We start from the raw sequence: 20,734 nt of genomic DNA, 5'->3' as shown, positions 1-20,734 counted from the left end.
TCACCCGAGAGAGACACTGAGTAAGACCCAAGGGGATCTGGGTTTGACCTCTGAGGAGGGTAACACAACTTGCCCTTTCTAGAGGCTGTTGTCAAAAAGGTAGAGCATCACCCAGGTATATTTTCTATATTTTCAAATGGGAGCAGTTGCCATTTTTGAGGTCAGTCCTGTCTACACTGGGCATATTCAGAGTATACCTGTTGGATTCTTCTCTCACATGCAATTTGCCTGGACAGATAACTCAGTGGAGGGTCCCATGTGGATTTAGGCAGAACAGAGAAACTCTATTGCTTTGTATCGCCAAGACAAAAGCAGCATCATTTAGCAGCAAAAGGTAAGGGATTAAACAGCTATTTTGATCACCTTTAGGGCTTATGAACACAAATGAATCCTGTGCCCTATTTCAGACAGGTAGATGTTTTAGTCGAGGTCTGTGGCTCAGCAGGAACTGTCCCAATAATTACATAATTGCTCTTAAACAAGTGGTAGCTGCTGCTGAAGGGCTGGCTGTGTCCTCCCCTCTGCCTTGCTGCTCCTGCTCTGCTCCCAGGATGAGTCTTTGTGGAGTCCTGATAAACAGGTCAGCAAACAGATTTGTTGCAGTAAATGTTTATGGTTTAATTTTAACTGGAACAATTTCCTGTTGGAGTTCATTCCGTGCAGGTATGTAAACAAGCCTGTCAGCACAAGAGCGGTCAGTACTGGAATGGAATTGTTTTCATCTGCAGCAGCAAGACCTTATTGAAGTTCAGCGTGATTGCTGACCTCTGGGATGTATTTCCATGCTCCTGGGTTGGTGCTCTGACTGTCAAACCACTCTTGCAGGGGGGAAGCTGTGGTGGCTGCCAGTCACAGCACAGAGATGGAGGGGACAGCCATGCTGGATGTAGGGACTGAGGGCTGCATGTGTGATTCTTGTCTCACCATGGGGTTGGTCAGTGCAGTTATGAAAAATGAAACATTGTCCACAGATGTGCTGTGAATGATGGACTCTGTTGATGACATTTGTTCTCGCAGGAGAGCTCCTGAGAGGGTTTGGGCTTTTCTTGTTGTTAGTCAGGAAGACATAGGAAAGTTTGGAAAAGAGTGGTAGGAAGATCAGCAGAGGCTGATGGACACGGGAGACCAGGGAAGTGTGAATATGGAGGCAGCATGAGATGTCTGGGTGTTGCAACAGGGAGAGACCAGGAGGGCTGTAAATAAAAGTGGCATTGTGCTCAAGCCTGTGAAAGAGAAAGGGAAACTTTAGGGAGAAAGTGGAAGATCTGAAGGGGAGGAGGGACTGTTTGACAGGGCAGAAATAGTTTAAGAGGAGAGGAACTGACAAATACAGAGAAGCACTTCTGTGGAAGATTTATTAATCAGAAACAGTAAGAGTTCTTTAAACAAGAATATAGATGGAGCAAGGGAACAATTGAACTGCTGAAAACGTAGCTGATCTTGGATGAACGTCGTGCTGTGCCAGTGTAGCTCCCCTCTGAGAGCAGGAGGATTGTTGGCCTGTGATTGATTTATGAACTTTTTCCCAGCCCTGTGCACTCCAGCAGCTGCAGCTTTTGCTGATCCTGGTCCTACTCCCCAGGCTGCATCACTCTCACTCTACCCCAAATCCTTGCTAAAGGGCCTCCCACCTCACCATACCCCTTCTTTCCTCTACATCCACTTGAGAATGGGGAAGTCGCCTTTGGAGACACCCATGTCTGCTTGGCCAGGGGAAAGCCCTGCCTGGTGCCTGGCAGGTCCCCAGAGCTCGCAGCTCTTCTCTCCGTGCAGCTGCCCTGTCCCCGCTCACACTGGCCATGGGGCGGGCGATGCAGCTGAGCATCCCCGCAGTGGTGTGGGTGTCACAAGAGCACCTCCTGCATGGCCTGTCCAGTTTGGGTTAAACTCTGCTAGCCTAGAGCGGTTGGAATAGATTCCTCCTGGACTGAGCCTGAAACTCGAGAATTATTGAGCAATTGTGTTAATGAGGATGTGAGAAATACTGTCTGATTTTCAGGTTTTGTACTATACAGTATGAAAGAGAAATCTGGAGTTAATAATAGTTTTGGCTTTTTCTGTAGTGTGATTCCATCTGTTTTCTTGGAGTATGAAAATTAAGGAGGGAATCATCTCTAAAATTCATTGTGACCGTAGTTTTACATACTGAGCATGCTTGTGTTCTGCAGTTTCTAACTACATTTAAACGCTGTTAGTTCTACCAGGAGAAGGGCTAGTTTTTGAAACCCAGATTTGACAACATCAGTTTCTAATCAGTAACACCCACTTAGAGATTGTTACTCATTACTGGGCTTGGTTGGTTGAACAGCGCTGATTTAATCTCCTGTGAGATAAAGAAAGAAAATGTCTAATTGAAAACACTCCCGTGTAGAATCAAGGTTTGTCATACCAATTTACAGTCAAATATGAAAGTAGAGCTATTACCGTCTCTCTTGGCTGCCTCACTGAACTGGGGTGTCAGCGTATCTTGGCAGTTTTGTGCTACAGAACAAGAAACTGATGCCTTATTATTGTTTCACCATTTGTTTTCATTTTGGTGTTGTAGCTTTGCTTTTGAAGGTCTACAGTAATCTCTGTGCTTCACTGGCATGGTTGTAAGAGGTCAGGTAGTAATCCATGGTATGCATGTTTTCCCCCTCCCTGTTGCATTTGGACATCGCACGAGCTTTTAGGGGCATGGTACAATTTTGTGCAGGAGGTTGCACTGCCTGCAGGTCCAGCGTAGCACAGCTTATGCCCTTCCTTACTTAATTTTTTCAGCTCTATATTAAATGAACTAGAAACTCATAAGCTAGTTCTCTTGTAAAAATAGTATTTACTCTCTGTCATAGACTCCAAGATAATACTGACTTTGAGGCAATAAACGATAAACTAAATACACTCACGGTTTAAATCCAATCAGAAATTCAGTAAAAATTTCTAATAGTTTAAATGTCATATCATATTAGTTAGTAATATTCGTTTAGAAAGAAACTCTCTTATTGTCTTTTATTTGTTACAGAATTAGAGGTATGGATCTTCGGCATCTGCTGCTTACTTTGGTGCTGGTCTGTGCAAATGACTCACTTTCTGCAAGTGATGGTAAGTTTTATGATACCTTTCTGTGCCTTTCAGTTTATACATATATATATATGTATATAGCTTCATATAAAGAGTATTTTCTATTATATTTGTCAGGGCTGTGTAAGTTTCTTGATGGCAGTAACCTGGGTACATAATGTAAAAAGCACATAAATAATTCTTGTCAAGAAGATGTGTGAGATTGAGACGCACTGCAGACTGAAGGTGAATTTCATAGGCAGCATTAGATGTGTAGTGTGTAAACAACCTGAATCCAGTATTGGTGTTAGATGTCTGGATTGTCTTTGCTTGAGCAGTGAAGCTATTAAATAATTGTATGGGGTTAAATTTTTATATAAACTGCTTTGTTTTTTCTTTAAGTCCATAGTTGTTTTCCTTTCCATCCCTATTTGCCTCGATTTTTCAAACTTCTAAATTAAATGCAAGTAGTCACTCCAGCTGAGCTTTTCTGATGCTTTTTCTTCTTGCATGCAGCAGTGAATTAAAACCATTTCTGTATCACTTGGAGGTTTGCCCTGACTCTATCTTGTCCTCTGGGACTGGTCTTTTACCCATTTAGAACAAAAAATTCCCGTTGCCTCCAGTGGGAATTTTACATTGTGTCAGACTGATCTGCTTACGCTGGTTATGATCTTCTGTAAACAAATACAACTCAATCTGGTCTGGTCTGTTTTGTTTTGGCCTTTGGAGAGAGCACTAGCAGCTTTCCGTAATTACCAATTTTAGATGTGTGTCAGTGCTTCTCCCAGAGCTGCAGAGCAGTAGGGTGGTTCCTTAGAGCAGGTGCCCCTCCTGACCACCAAGCCAAAATCAGTGTTAGCAAAGAAATTCATAAAGAGCAGTTTGCTGATTTGATTTATTAAAAAAAGGGTTTGGATAGGGAAAACACAAGTTTCTGTTTATTTACTTCTATGTGTGTGGCTCAGACATTTGTCCTCTGTGCTATCAGTCACCAGTTCGTCTGTAAGACTCTCCTCCCTTGCGAATTAAAGTATTTTCTTTAACATTTACCAAATTTGGTTTGAGTTCCTAGTGTATCTGACATTGAAGACAATAAATGAATCAAGTTTTCACTTTTGATCCCTACTCCCATTTTCTACTTGCAGCAGTACTTTCATTCTGCTACTTACATGTCCCATGGATGGCGAGTGTCCTTATTTAACAAGTGTGTAAGGAAGTGTGGAGCAGTGACATGTTTATTTTCATATTAAAATTGGGCTGAAACAGCTTGAGGCCTTTATTTATTGTGTTTCAAATCCTTCTCTGTTATCTGATTTCATTAAAAGAAGAGAAATTTTCTGATAGGCATTTGTAGAATAAAGCTATATACTCATTTTTTTCCCCTGTTGTGTACCAGCCTCTTTAGTTAGACCTATGAACTGAAACAAAATCTGAAAATTCTTCCTCAGTTCTGCTGAAATGTGGAAAATCAATATTTCACAGTGAAATATGATACATGTACCAGCATCTATTCATTGCCTCTTACAGAATGGTCAGTAGAACAAAAATGAATGTGTCCTGACTTGATCCTTCCCCCCCAGTGTTTTTATTTTACAGTACATTCATTCAATAGACCAAAATAATCCCTGCCCAGCTGCAGTCTGCTGGACCAATTTATTTCTCTCTCGAGGTTTGAGAGCACATGAGGATTTTTTGATGCTTGGCAGATGAGGTGTGGTCCAGATGTCCTAAGTCTGGTAACAAACTGTGTTACCAGTGAAACTTAACCACAGCATCACCTCTTGTCTGGTGACCTTGTCTGTACTGATGAAATAGTAACTTCCATTAGCTTACCTTAAGATTCAAAAAATCAACATTTTAATTGTGTTACTGTGCTTAAATCCAAGACACGGGGTTAAATATGTATGTCCTAATTTGCTGAAGTATTACAGAATTGTGTGTGTGAAAGTAACAGAGCTTTGTTGTCCTGAGGATACATTTCTAACCACTAAGCTGCTGCTGAGGCCGTAGCATGTTTATTTTGAGTAAGGGAAATGCTGAGCTGAGAAAGTCAGACAAGGAAGAATAAGTCAAACAGCAACATGTGAGATAACAGCGTGAGAGAACATCCATTTGCAATCCTGCATTATTTAAGACAGACTATCAGATCTAATCTGTTCATTAGCTGGTTTGTTCTTTTTTTTCCCCCCATGTGAATGTGCCTGTACCTGCAAAAGTTCTTGTGGGCATCCAGACTTTCTCCCAAGTCATTATGAAGTGATAAATCCTGACAATCTGACAGAGCTCTGCCTAGCACAGTCTTGCTAAAGCCTTCCTATAAACTTAATTAGATGTGCTCCATACCTGTACCATATCTGACATGTTGCCTGAGGGACTGGATCTGTGGTGTCACAGTTCCCTAACAAAATCCTCTTCAATAATTGCATTTTTTATGGCAGCACATTAAGAAATTACACATACATGCTAATCTTGCACCAAAGCACATTGCTGAGGCAGTGTAATATTGACTTGTACACAGAAGAGCTGCACACTTTTATATCTTGAAAGTAAATAAAGCTTTTGTTCAGCCTTTCAAGTGCCTGTGCTTTGAGGTGGCTCCGTGCAGTGGGTCCAGACCCACCCTTGGCACACAGTGAAATCCCATACGTGTTTCCTTCTGGCAGGAGAGGGTGTGGGGCCAGCAGCCACTCAGGGAACTGCACAGCACTTGAGACCAGATATTGGACATACAGTCACCCATTTGCTGTCTCCAGGCTGATGTCAAGTTCTGCTGTAAGGTTAGCTAGTTTTTGTGCTCTTCTTTTTGAAAGAGCTTGGCTTGCCAGCTCCTTGAACAAGGCTGTGGCTAGTGTGAAGTGACAGAGGTACCGCCATCTCTGACATGGGGACACTAAATGTGACTAAGTGTGTCTGGTGCCCAAGGTATTGACATGTAATTCAGAGCTGAGCAGGTCTGAGACTTGCAGCCTCCTACCAGCTGGACACTGACCCGCATACTGTCCATGCTCTCGAGGTACCACATGATGGTACAGGCAGAACATAGGCAATGGCAGAAAGAAATTGTAGACAACACAATAATGGGAAGATAATTTCTAATAGGTGTGTAATTACCATACATAATTGGGGTTTGTACCTTAGGGATTGGAAGACATAGGGCCCATTTTCACAGCTAATGAAGACATTTTTGTCCAGTCAACAGAACTTAGGCTCTTAGGAGTTTTGGTTGCTTCGAAGATAGCGAGCTGTGTGATTTTGAAAATTTAGTTTAATTTAGTTATTTAGATACATGAACAAGAAAGAGTGCTAGTTCCTGAGTAGATCACCTACTTCAGTGCAATAAAAATCATGGTTCAAGAAAAAATAAGAGCTTATATTCATGTACGTATTCACATCTTGAGTTTGAGGTATTTACAATCATGTAACTGTGGTGTTTCAAATACACATCTAGCATACACCTACGTACTTTATTTTACTATACCTGATTACATCAGAAGTGGTTGAGGTGAGTTGCTCCAGACACAGGATACAAAATGTTCAGGAAGCAAAATAACTTCTGTCTGCTTGTTCCTTCTCTACAACAAGGTCATATAAGGACATAGAGTAATAAACTGGGAATTAGTCTCAGTTAATAAAACAATACATAAGCTCAAGCAGTTCCAAAGCTAATTTCTTCTCAGTGAAAAGAAGTGGGAAATGTCTTTTATCATTTTTGATACTAGATCAAAGTTTGTTCCTGACTATTACAGCTATGCTAATTCATCCTCTGAAGCAGGTTTAGAGAGGCATCCATATTTAATGATAGCACTTTAAAAATATTTTTGAGTGAACTGGTTTTGCACAGTGATAATTTTTAAAGCTACAAGCCTGAACTTATTGTTCTTTTCATTTAATCTGATTTTAGAAATGTATTTTTTACCACAACTTTTTAAAATTATTGTATGAAGCTGTTATGCTCAAATGCTCAATTTTCCTCACTTTTATGTAAGAAGTAGGATTAATTATTTTCACTTTTGAGACATATAAAATGTATTTTGAACATCCATCAAGATGTCCTTTTGTGATGTTGGTGTCTACTCACTTACTGTACCTGACTGCTTTGTGTGCCTTATGTATACAAATTAAACCTTGTAAGTATAGGTGTCCACTGAGTAGCAAAATTATAGAGCTGGAGATTGACTCTGTAGTCCATGCATAGGGCTTTTTTGTCATTATAGACACCCCTGAGCACCCAAGACATCTGCGTGGGACTTGCAGAGATGATACAGGACCTGCAGGACATCTGCATCATTCTGGAATGGCCAGAAGCTTAAAGAGCTCTATAAAAAGCTTAAGGACAGGCAATCTGTTTTCAGGCAATGAAATGAACTCCACCAGCTGTTCTTTGTTCTAGGGACTGTATTCACTAGCTCTCCATTGACTATTAGGAGTTTGGACACCTAAGGATGAGATTCATCCATGCATGAATCATATGGATATCGTCTAGGTAGCCAAAAAATCTGCATGAGTCTTGTGGATAGGGCATATGGCCTGTAAGAGATCTCTGCCTTTTGAAGCTGATTCTGGAAGGCAGGCAGTATACCCTAGGCAGTCTGAGGTAGCTACAGATGTTTAGGCAACTGAATTTTGCCCTACCTTACATAAAGAGAGCAAAATATAGGTGTCTTCATTTTGAACTGAGCCTCACCCTTATAGCTGCCCTGCTTGGGCATGCATAATTCTGCATGCTTTCTTCTGTTTGTGTCATACCTGCCCAGCCACATCCTCCTGGTCTTCTATTGCCAGCCATGGCGAGGGGTCTTGCTACCGGATTGACAGGGTAACAGCTGGGTTCTTGCTGTCACCATGAAGTTAAGTAACAGATGGGTGTTGTCTAAAGGCATGGATTTGACTTTTGTGATGCACAGAGAAATTCTTAGTCTGAGCAGGAAGGTGCCTTTGAATTGCAACATATTCTCTGCTGAGAAATGGAAATTTGTGCCATCATTTATGGAGTCAGGAGGTATCAGGGACTTCATTGCTTGGCTTGAAATATTCAGAAAAAAAGGTCAATAGCTGTGTGGAGTCTTGGCTGAAAACATGTTTCATGACTTAGACATACTCAAATGTTATTGATTGCAGTTAGTGCGATGACAAGCCATTTCTCCTATGTGGAGGGTATTCTTTTATTTTTAATTACTTTTTTTCATTTATTTCAGTCAGAAAGACTAGATATATTTGCATATATAACAATCCTAATCTTGATAGGAAATCGCAGAAGATAATGAGAAAGGGCAAAATCTTTTCTTGGCCTGTGCTCCAAACTCTCTTACCTCCTCTTGGTAAATCATAGAATCATAGAATAGTTTGGTATTGGAAGGGACTTTCAAAAGTCGTTTGGTCCAACTCCCCTGCAAATAGTAGTGCCATAATATAGTTGACAATAATGTGCTGATTATGGTAATTTTATTCTTCTGACTGGTGTGTCTTTGCTAAGGTTTTCTCTGTGTTACCTACTCTCTCAATTATATGCAGCTGTTTTAGTACAGAGCACAAGACAAAGCGGAGTCATCAGTAAAACCTGAAAAATGCAGAACTGCAATCAGTGTAGTGTGTCCTGGTTTGTGTGGACAGGGACAGAACTGTTTGGAACAAAGACATAAAGCTTTTACCTGTAGACAAAGCTTTTAGAATAGTTGCCTTGTTTCCAGAGATTTAAGTAACTCTGAGAAAGAAGGATCTTCCATTATGTAGTAGAAATCGCTATGGAGCCATTCCAGGAGCCAGCATCAGAAAGCTTGGCAGAGGGAAGCGTAAGTTTATACCCCTTTGGTCTAGCTGAGCCATTTTGGCTGGAGGGAAGATTCATTTTGGCAGAGGGCAAGGTAGTATTTCCATCATCACTTTCCATTGCGATTACGCAGAGCTTAGGCTAGCAGAAAAATCCAAGGGAAGATTTTGAGTCTGTGCACTTTGGAGTTACCTTTACTGCCCTTGCTTCCTAGCCAGTGGTATATATTTTAGATAAGTGTCTTGTCTGAGACAGTATGACAGTATATATGCTTTTATATGAAGAAAAGATTTTACCTTGTACTTCTGTGTTGGGAGCATACATCGTATTTTAACAAGAAGGGATTTGGGATTTCTAAGAGCAGAAATTAATTGCTGGAAATGGAGACAGGCCTATCTTTTTTTAAGAAAACACAGAAAATACAAATACTGTGGTGAAATTTTCAGGTATGATAGCCTTAAATTGTGCCTCTAGAAATCCATATTTGTGTAACTGAGTGGATCCCGTGGTTGAAATGCTAGCATGAGTTGCCAGAGCCTTGCCGCCTTTGTCCTTTTTTTCCAAAACACATCTGTGACTACAGCATGTACTGAAGACTTTCAGGATTTTGGATATCTGCACACACAAGCCTGCCAAAAACACTTCATGAACAATCAGCTTCAGTCAGACACCCTGCAAAATAACGTTCATGCCACAGTTATCCCATCCCGTTATCTTTGTTATCTTTAACATTCTTGCTATCCTGTATATTTTCCTCATTGCTCTTCAGTTGTCATCGTATTTTCTTCTCTTTTGAACACAAACTCCCCAATTTGCCGTCCTTTTACTACTGGATTTTGAGGTCATTTGCAAAAATTAGCCACGTATCTGTAGTTAGTGCCAGGTGTAGTCAGAATGAGAGGTCAGTCAGCTTCAGGGTTTATAATACCGATATACACCTCTGCTCTCTCAGGCAGACCTACAGACTGCAGCCAAGCTGCTAACACACACACACATACACACTTGTCCTCCTGGGAACCAGAATTGTTCCTCAATCAGGGGTGAGCTGCACCTAAACTGCTGGCTGACGGTGGCCACTTGAGGCTTGCTTTTGCAAGAGAACCTATCAGGCTAGTTTGAAATACAAACTTTTGCCCACACGTGCAATTGAGTCTGTGTATGAAATGAAGAAGATCAGATGATGGTCGTGATGAAAAAATGTGTGCTGCAGTTTGTTACTGTTATCTAAGGAGCTAACACGAGAGAAAACTCCTGGTTACCATTTTTGCTTTAACTGCAGTTTTGGTACTTTAAATGTAGTTGTATATTTCATGTGAATTATTTAAACAGTTTGTACTGCACTAGCCAAACAACTCACTTAATAAACTGACTGTGCATCAGGGGAAGGAAAAGTAGCTCAAGCAAATAAACACTAATCCATATTATAAAAGCAAATCACATGAATTATAATGAATCATTCCATGCAATGGAGCACATGCAGAGCAAATTGTTTTCAGTACCACCTATCTGTACAGAAAAAAAAACACTGTTACTGCACATTCATAGCATACAATGAAATGAAAGGGTGACATTTTTTCATGAATTAAAATAATGAAACACCTATCATTGTGCAGCAGTTTGCACTGTCTGATTTAAAATACAAGGGATTTTTAAAACCAAGAGGCTCTCTGCAGCATCTGCCTTTTCTTTTGTGCTGTGCTCTTCAAAAGTGACAGTTAGGATTAGATTGAAAACAGAATAAAAATACGACTGGGAATTGGAGGCCTGGTTCCTACCAGTGTGAATGCGGGAACATTGTTTGCAATGCTCCGGCATGCATAGGTGCTCTTTTCAGCTGTTCATAGGGATCAGAAGTAAAAAAAAAAACCAAACATTTCAGAGTACAAGCTCACAAGGTGCCATCTTTGAATCACACAGAGTGACTCCAAAACCCTTGTGCTGGTCACCACCCTCAGCAGAACCAGCTGATTCTTGGAGTTGCAGCAGCACGTGCAGCATAGTTGGGTACTTTGGGACCTGGAGCCACCATCTGGAGGATGCTTTGGTCCAGCAGAACTTGTGGTCCGGTGGGCTCTGTCTACCAGTTACTTGTTTCCAACCTTGGCGGCCCTCCCAGTCTTCCCTGTTACACCCTGTAGCAGAGTGCTGGTACCCAGGTGATAATCCGCTTCCCAGGAGGATGCAAGTGGGAATGGGAATGACAGAGTGCTGGGGAGCTCAGCCATTGTGTGGCTCTCCAAGGCAAGGCTCTGGCAAGGTTCGCCTTGAGGAATGAAAATACCTGGCCTGGGCTATTGACCTTCACTCTCACTGGAAAGGTGCTTGGAATGAACTCTAGCTTCTAAATCTGGAAGTAGTCCTGGTATTTAACAAGACAGAGGTTTTTCTGTTTTGCTTTATTTTCCTGCCCACAATACAAGGATGCTGTAAAACTAAATAGTAACAGCAATGGTTAGTTTTCTGCAGAACTTCTAGAAAATTGTCACCCTGCTGGGAATTTTGAATTATTCTTGCATAACTCAGAGAAGATTTGGTTTTATTTCCTGAAGTACAGGAATTTTTAATAGGTAATTAAAAATCTTTTAGAAAGGGGTGTAGAATTGCCATAATGTAGGCTAATAGAGTTAGTATATCATCTAGTGATCTTTTCATCTATTTCGTTCTCCTTATGCTGGCCAAGGAGACTTTGCTGGGAGTTTCAAAGAATGCAACTGTTAAATATTAAGTGTAGTTGGGAATTTACTGCTTATGTCAGCCCTAGAACCAACAAAGTGGGATGTAGCAAACATGACAACAATTTTGAAAAAGGACTCATGGAAATTGCACATCAGAAAACTTGTCTTCTGGGCAAGGCAAGTTGAAAGAAATGTGAAAAATGCATAGATTAGTAAATCTATTGATAAATATTATATATTTAGGAGTCTATATAAGTCATGTTTCTTTCAAAAGGCACTTAGTGTCTGTCACCCTTAGCCGCTGACTCAAAAAAATATTTCAACAAGCACACAGAAATGGTCATTTGGTCCCTAGAATGTGGATTTTCAGAGGGCCTTTGATATAACGTAGCCAAGGTTCCATAAAACGTGCCACGGGATAAAATGGAAGGATTTCTGTGGATTAAAAAGTAATCAAAAGGAGATACAAAGGAATAAACAATCACCCCCCACAGCAGAAACTTCTGAGGGTATTTCCCTTCTGCAGTCCCTGCGAGCAGGAATTAAACAGTCAGGTACTTTTCTGCTTGGAAAGCTGTGCAGTGGGACAGGAGAGAAACCAGCACAGTCCTGCCAGTGCCAAGGGAGGGGAAGGGACAGACGGGATTGGGAGGAGCTCGGGGCCACTGGAGCTCTGGGCCACTGCGGCCACTGGAGCCCTATGTATGCGGGCACCCACCACGGCGCTGCCGAGGTGCTGGAGCATGGCCCGGCTGGGAAAATTCAGCAGACCCACAAGTTTCTCTTTTGTGGGCTATCCCTAGCTGTTATCCAGAACATATTCAGGGAAATGCACTGAAGGGAAATATGTTTATTCTGTATTTGGTCTGGGATTCTGTTTGTTTATTATTCCCTCAGCGATGTGTAGTCTTGGCTTTGAGCCTGACAAAGAAAATTTAGAAGCAAATTTGAAAACTCACTTAGATCAAGAGTTTACTCTTGAATCGCTATGTGCTAGAACCCTGTGGTTTTTACTTTGTAAAGACAAAATAACCAGAGCAGTTACATGCCTGGCTGGCAAACACCATGTGTGTCACGTTTCTTTTAAAAGAAGCTTAGTTTTTGCCACAAATGCCTACTGTAAAACAGGAAAAACTGTGTTAACAATTAGTAAATATTAAATCTTAAACAACAACATGTACAGAGTAAAATATTGTCATTGTACCCTTTGAATTATTGTTCTGTCTCTTCACCACTAAAGCACAAAACAAAGAATAATGTAATAATTCAGCTTTGGATAGGAAATGGCAAGTATTAGTTATTACCTACATTCACTTCCCTGTGAATGTTAACATAGTCTATTCATTATTTGCTGTTAATAGTTAATACTCAATAAAATTACTTCAATGAAAATGCTGATGTCAACTACAGTTACTGTTATACGGGATTTAATTCCAAACATCCATTTTAATCCAGTTGTAAATATGCTGGGTTGATCTTTGCTTGCAGTGAAGTGTTTTTCTAGAAGTTAAAAGTAATTATCAAAGGAATGGAAATTACTAGTCATTCATGGTTTTGCAAGGAAAACAGATGTATTTTGAAGTGCTTAGTGTCTAGTTTGAAGTTCTTAGTGTCTTTTTTAGAGGTCTTTCATTGCAGAAATGGTTGAAGGTGGAGGGTAATGCAGAAGTGTTTTCTGTCATAGGCTATGTGTTGATATTTGGCAGTCATCCAAGTTTGGAAGTATAAGTCACTGGTCTGATTATTCTACACAGCTTAATTAACTTATTTCATAGGACAAAGATTTTTTTAGTGGTTTATTAAAAAGGAGGTATAAAACATTGGTGAGCAATGTGGGGAAATGCTGGTGTATGTATATAAAAAGCATTTATTTTTTAGTGAACTGTTTCATTCTGCAGTGTATTCTTCAGTGGATTTGTAGGGAACATCTGGTCTTGAGGACTAGTTAGCTTTGAATGTAACTCCCTCAGCTGAGGAAATTTCCCTGTTGCCCAAGGATGCCTCCACTTGGTTCCAGAGCTCAGATCTTCGTGCTGTGAAAATCTATCTAGCCATCTCACGGGAAAAGCACTTGCATCTAGGGCAACTACACATGTAATGAAATGGATGTGAGATCAATAACTTATTATCTTTCCTTTCTGACTCAGTAGAATCTGCACAATAGGAAGCTGTAGAAGTTAATCAGAAAAACCCAAGGTATCCCTTGTTACTCTTGGCACATGCCTTTCAACACACAGAGGGCCTTTCAGAACTAAATCAAAGTCCTGGCTGGCTTGTGCCATGCTTTGCAGAGGTGGAAGGGAAGACTTCGCTCCCGAAAGGAAGCACTGAGAGCTCTTCAGAGTATCCAATTGTCATAGCTGAGACTTTCTAACCTTGCATTCCTGGCCAAGCCAGTTAAGTAGAGTTCCATCCTTGTCTACAAAAATACTTGCAATAATATTGCAGAGCTCTCCCAGCTGAGTCTTCATGTTAAGAGAGATAGCAAAGGCAAAACCAGTGGAATTTGATGGGGCTGCCAAAAATATCCTAACTGCTATTGTCTGCTTTCCTCAGACCATGAACACCATTCATTGTTTGAAGGAGGTTTTTCTCTTGGTTGCCTTTTCTTCCCTTCACAAGTCAATAAACATTTGTTTTTTACCAGGAGGAACATGCGTTACAGAATCTGGCACATTTTTATGTATTGCAATCTTGTGAATGTTTTGTTGAGATAAGTGAGTGACAGCTTCCAGTTGGTGTTCTGCAGGAGGTGAGGGCCTCTTTCCAGAAGTGCTGACCATCTCAAAAATAACTATGTTCTCCTTGCAGAGCTCCCAGTCTGACATGTTATCTTATCACCCCAGTACGGCAGGCTTGATATTCTGCTACACCAGTTTATCTAGCTAATAGACTTGAGTAGCAGTTCTAGTTACAGGAAAAACTGCACGGATTGCATCTATCAGGGACAGGGTTTGGTCTGTGTTGTCCAACTTCATAACAGAAGGCTTGGTTGTAAATTACTGTTAAATGTTCTTTTTCAGTGATAAGATCTTGTTGCCGCTGGAATTCAACATGGTTTTTTGTCCCATTTGTTAAGTCAAAAGTGCATTTTTTCCTAATAGAATGAGGCTCTGTTTTCCTCTTGCTTGGAGAAGCGTCAACTTTTAAAGTCTTCCTGTTTAATTTCATTATATCCCCTTGAAATCTCTTCAGAAATGTGTTATGACCATGACAATGCTTTGCACTTCCATGGATTTTACATCTCAGCAGCTTGCAAATATGTGTGAAATACAATTAAATCTCCAGTTCTCCAGTAATCCCAAGATACCTGTATATATGCACGGGCTAGAAACAGCATTATTTTTCCCAGAGTCTCTAAAAGAAATAGAATATTAGACTCGGCATGTGGCTTTTAACCCCCTTTAAGAAGTGAAGTGGGGAATTTTTTTTATTATTTTATTTTTTTTTTTTTTTTAAAAAAAAGGGCTTATATTGATAGGACTCCTGGATTTAAAAATAAATGGTCTCTGTTCTTCTACTTGCTTATGGTAATCCCATCATGCATTCGACTGCAGTTTATGAAAAGCTGCCATAATCTTCTAATAAATTACTTTTAGAAAGCCCTGAAGCTGTCATATCTCTCCTTCACCTAGAGGTAAGCTACCCTGACTTCTGTGCTGTTGGGCAAGTTCCACAGCATTTCTTGATTGTTAGCGTAATATACCACAGCTTTTAAATGCAGTGTGTTAGAAAGGCTTGTGAATTTTAGAAAAATGCCCAAGAAGAAATCCTCTTTGCTTTAAATCAGGGCAAGGCTTAGGTCATAGATAACGAATAAAAATGGTTCTCAACTCTGTATTTGCAATGGCTACAAGATGGTCACATCCCTAGGAGGAGCAAAGCTGGTGTACTGAAATCCTTGCAGCCCAAGGTATGGGACATGTCAGGAAGGCTCCAGCTGTGCTGGTATCTCAAGCATTTATTTCATTGCTAAGATGTGAGTGAGATTTGGTTTACTATTTAAGCCTCCTTTGTTTCGGTTTTTATTAGTAGGTGGCTCCCACACAATTGGTGTGAAATTACCATTTTCACTTTTTTATTGTTTCCGGGAGGAAGTGTGCCCTGATTACCTGAGTTGTCACTACCAGCAGTATCCATCATGGATCTCAGCAGAAAGGCAAAGGGGTGGCAATATCCTGAGCCCTTCAGATGAGGCTCAGGCGTGTTGACAGGGATGGGTGAGCTCCTAAAGCCACTTATTTGTCCTAAAGTAGGCAAAATCCCTGTGACTCCAGGAGGAGTAAAAGTTCTGTAATAACAACACTGGTCTGAAACAAGCTTTCTGCGTATGGCTGTGCCAGAGAGATTCCTCTGTGTCCTTGGCAAATTGATAAATATTTGTGTCCTGGCTCTCCAGCTGTAAAGTGAGGAGGCACTTTGAGGATAAACTCCTTAATCGGTTTGAGTTGCTCAGATATTATGGTGATGAAATTGCTGAGGTTGTGAAATGTCCTCTGTCAACAGCATTGCATTTATTGTGCACAGCGAAATGATAGGAAAACACATTTCTTCCTCCAGCACTCACAAAGCTGGCATTCTGCCCTCTCTGCTGAGGTGACTGTGTGTTTGTCAGGAGGTAGGGGACAGCACCAGCAAGCAGACAAAATGCTGAAGTTTCCTCCAGCACATACTTGTTTTCTGCATAAATCTGCATACTTGCAGAAACTGTGCTTTTCTTCCAACAGACAAGGACTTGTGCTAATGTGAGCCCATAACTAACTGTTGCCATGGGAGAATCCGAAATGGCCACCCACACTTTTATGTCTGAATGGAGCTTGTGTTCAGACACACTCTTCAATCTGTGTGTCAACATATGCACATAGCGTGTGTGTATGTTTCTTCCCTGGTGTAGCATGGTCAAGGTCAGATAAGAAAGGTGGCTTTTGGTGTTAAAGATTTTGCTGGTGTCAGCAGGACCTGGAACACTTTGTTTGTGTGGCTGCTCGAGTAGCTGAGATACCCAGAGTGCCCCTTGGCGCTGCTTCAATTCATTTCTGTGCTCAGAGCATATGAAAAATTCTCACTTTTCTTTCTTTAGTTGCTGCTCATGTGACCCTGCAGCCCTTCTCCCAACAGAATAATGTGATCCGAACATAAAAATGGAGGTGTTGGAGCTTTTCAAAGAAGTACATACTTTCATTTTGTTTTGAGTTGTGAGCCTATTTTCCCCCTTTCTACTATTCAGAAAAGGCCTTACTGTCTTGTGTGAAGCTTTCTAAAATACTTCTGTCACGAGACATATCTGTGATTTAGAAAATCTCAGTTCAGGTGACTAAAGTTGGGAGAGGCTGTAATGTGATGCAGGCGCACATGGTGGCAGGTGGTGACCAAGATGTCTCTGCTGGGACAGGAGAAGGGGGTCCTGTTGGTTCATGGTTTCTGCTGACCAGCAGGTGCTTGTTGAAGGTGCTTTTAGAAGCAGGTGCTTCTATCAGTTCTAGATACGTTCTTTGCCAGGTTAGACTTGACTTCTTTTTAAGCTGGTTAGTTTCTCTAAGTCTTTAGATGCTGTTGAAGCCAAGCTGCTTGCTAGCAAGCCACTTCAGAAAATTACTAGAGTCAAGGAATGTAATTGTTTCGCTATTTTGTGTCAGCAGAGCAAGGACTTTAAGGGCACCATTGTCCTTTCAGAGAGGATCTGTGCAAAGCACATTAAGACATATTGATGAAATGTTGTGGAAAAGGCTGCATTGTCACTGGCTGAGCTGCTTATTTGCTTTGGACTGTGAATTTGGCACCGTTGAGTGAGACGAAAGAAACACCAGCACTGGAGTACAGTGCTTGGCTTCCTCCCTGCCTTCAAAACAGTCTCACCTGCCAATTCCTTCTGTGTACCCAAATACTGACTGGATTCATATAAATGTCAGTTATAACACCGTTTAGGACAGCAAGCAAACACTTGCTCCATGCTGGCACTTCTGTGGTGTGCGTGAGCACCTTTAGCACCAGCAGGTCCTTTCCAAAATGAAAGACAGGCCACAGGTGTCACACAAGCATGGACCTTAGTGATCCCTAAACTGTGTGGATTTCTGTCTTTTATCAGGTTGTTCCCCTGCAGTACTCCCTTTTATGTTTTGAGAGGGTTATATTAGTCTAAAAAGATGGAGAATGTATGTATTATCAGTCTGATTATGATGTATGTACTAACGTAGACTTGGATTTTCAAGGAAGATAAGATGACTGCAGTAGTGGGGTTTTGAGAAGTGATAGACGTCTGATTATCATACTGTTTGTGTCCTTGTAGTTCCTTAAGTTACAGTTTTAATTTCAACTAGGACATTTTAGACCCAGCTAAAATCCTTTACCTATCATTGTGAAAGTAACAACTAACAATAATGAAAGTGAAAGTAGCAAATTAAACATCTCCTTATGTAGCTGTCTGTTGTGCATTACCTCACTTTCCTGGTTTGAGTAATTTACTAATGAAAAAAAGACACTATGAAAAGCATGTGAATATAAAACATTTTTAATGAAAGTTTTACTCCTTTTGAATGGTTTTAAAGAATTTTGAGAATTAGTTAAACCAAATTGCTTAAATGCAGGCAGAAGATGGTTCAACGTACGAAAGATTTTAATGATCCTAGAAAGCATCTTCGTGAAATATCAGTATTGCAGATTTCAGTTGCTTTTCCATCCTCAAGGTAGCCTCTCTAACTGTTATCTGTATTTTTGGTGAGTTACCTTAATATTTTGTGTGTGCTACATGGGCCACTTAAAGCATTTTTTGTAAATTTCTAAGTAGATAAATCACTGGTTTCAATTCCTTGAAATTGCATAGAAGTATTCAGATATTTGTCATATAATAGTTGTGACTGTAGAACTGTGGGCACAGTGGGAGTTTCTATTTGACTGCATTTTTCTTTCACTTTGTAAAATACCTTTACTGAAGAAGATGAATTCTTAGGAGCATTGATTACTTTAAAGCATGAAATGTAATACATAATAATATACTTTAGATGTCATATTTAATCCTTTTGCCCAACTTATATTTTGAAATACAAAAAAAAAAATTTGTAATAAAAGCATTTTTAAAATAACTGAGAAAATTTCACTTAATCATGTTTTCAGCAACAAAATTCTGCTATTTGAAGAGTTTGCCAAACGGTTGTTTTGATTTTTTTTGTTGTTGTAGCTTGTTCTGAATGTTTTTCTTATCTATTACTGTGAACTTTAATCGTGTTGAGCTGTGACATGAGCTTAGCCCAAAGGTTTCCTGTGTCCCAGCTTTTTAAGGTGCCTAACCTGTGTAAATACATTAGGGCAGTTCTAAAGCACTAAAAACAAGAGGAGATGGATGTGTGCGAAGTTCAAATGTGTTCTGGCTTTTATCATCAGGGTGAATCATGTGGCAATTTAGATGCTTAAAATAGTTTGTTGATCATAAAACACAGCAAAATACAGCAAATTAAATTCCTCTAAAGGAGACAGAAATATATATATTGGGCATCTCAGTTTGGTGTTGGGGTATTAGAAGGGGCTAGGTTTTTTTCCTTTGTTGTTGTTGTTGTTTTGTTTTAGTATTATTATTATTCTTCTGTGTACTTCAATGGTCTGTTTTGAAAGCTGTGGAAACTGAAATCCTTCTTCCATCCTCAAAAATGAAATAGTATGGGAAGTTTAAAATATATGCTCCTCAGGCAGGGCTAGATTGCAACCATTTCGCTGAACAGGTATCAGTTGCTGCTGAATCAGTTTCTCACCTCTTTCTGCTGTTTCTTGATATCTCCAGCTTAATTTCACATTGCATGCAGAATCAGTGAATAAAAGTGTTTCAAAAGTTTATAAAGCATGAACAATGACATTTCTTAGGCCAGATACAGAGTGATGTTCCTGTCTCTGGATGGACGCTTCCATGAAACAAGCACATGCCAAACCAGCAAAGCCACATGTGAGAGTACAACTGCTCAGGAAACTATTTAAAATTCAGTTTTCAAGTGTGATTGGTTTATTTTTTTTTTCATCTTGAGTCATCGTGAGTGTGCACATACAGAACGAGCTAGGAGCGGGAGTCAGAGAGGGGGGGTGGCTTTTCTGGGCCTCTGTGCCAGGACCTGTTCTGCATGTTCATAAACATCTCTGCAAAGGAGGCAAATGCTGAGGCTTGCAAAACAAGAAGTTCGCCAATGCTTCACTAAACTGTAAATGGCCAGCTGAAGGGCTGCAGAAAGTCCTTACAAGGCGAGTGTCTGGGTAATAAATCAGCACACGAAAATCAGTCTAGATAAATGTAGAACAATACTTTTAAAGCAAAACATAACCCTAGCGTGGCACGTAAATTCACAGGCTCCAAACATTTTGAGTCAGAGCTGGGATTTTGCTGTTGTGGCAGGCTGTCCCCCGAGAAGGTCAGCTCACTGCTCATGGCAGCTCTACTCGTCCCCACCCCAAAAACATGCAGTAGAGCTGGAAAAATGCAGAGGACAACAAGGATGAGCAAAGGTCCGAGACAGATTCTGTGGAGGTCCTCCTCTGTGTGGCCTTCCCCAAGCTTTTATTCCTCAGATGCCACTAAAATCAACGTCCTGAAGTGAAGGACCAACAGCTGCAACAATGAATGTGTCTCCTGTGTGCTGTCACAGACACAGCTGGGATGCTGGGCGCAGGTCCTGTCTGATGGCAGTGCAGAGGAACCATACCCCAGAGGGAAGAAGACTGCTGGTGTAGCTGATTTCACGCTGTCCCCCAGTGTGTGCAGAATAGCTAAAGCAATTCTGGCTAGGTCCAGTCCATTCTATACTAGTTACTGCAAACAATACAGGGTTTCTGGAGTAACATGGCCAAAAATAAAGTTAGTTGACATTAATATTATTACACAGCCAATTTCTAGAAGCAAGCAATAACAGAGTAAGAGTCTCAAAAGTCTTACTTTTTCAGGGACATTTCCTTCTTCTGATGACCTCCTGCTAGAAAAACCTTATGTCCCAGTAAAAGTTCAGTTATTGAGTAGGAGTAATCAGAATGTAGAGCAGAATCAGGGCAGCTCCTGTGTTGGTGCATCCTCCTGCATTCTGGTATTTGTGCTATTTCCACAGAAAATACTGGAAATAGTCAAGTCTCTAGTCAGCTTAAGGGAGTCCTTGGCTCCTTTTCTGCCGTTGGTATTTAATGAGGGCCATTCCAGGTAGAGTAAAAAAAAAAAAAAAAAAGGAGAGGAAAGAGGAAAAAAAGTGTCAGAAGAAAAACTTCAGAACATTTCAGAACAAGGATG

General features: G+C 40.6%; 1 protein-coding gene across 1 annotated transcript in view; it reads left to right on the top strand.

The window, feature by feature from the left end:
- Window positions 1-3,011: 3,011 nt before the first annotated feature.
- The window catches only part of GHR (growth hormone receptor), a gene marked incomplete at both ends in the record, with an annotated part of 65,431 nt that continues 47,708 nt past the window's right edge, over window positions 3,012-20,734 (top strand). Inside the window, one exon of the mRNA XM_080362115.1 lies at window positions 3,012-3,081. Within this exon, the coding sequence (XP_080218241.1) occupies window positions 3,012-3,081 (70 nt within the window). The remainder of the gene's footprint in view (window positions 3,082-20,734) is intronic.

The sequence above is a fragment of the Nesoenas mayeri genome, assembly GCF_963082525.1.
Source record: "Nesoenas mayeri genome assembly, chromosome: Z".
Lineage (NCBI taxonomy): Eukaryota > Metazoa > Chordata > Aves > Columbiformes > Columbidae > Nesoenas > Nesoenas mayeri.
The sequence above is the reverse complement of the archived record's forward strand: the minus strand, read 5'-3'. Positions and strand labels throughout refer to the sequence as shown.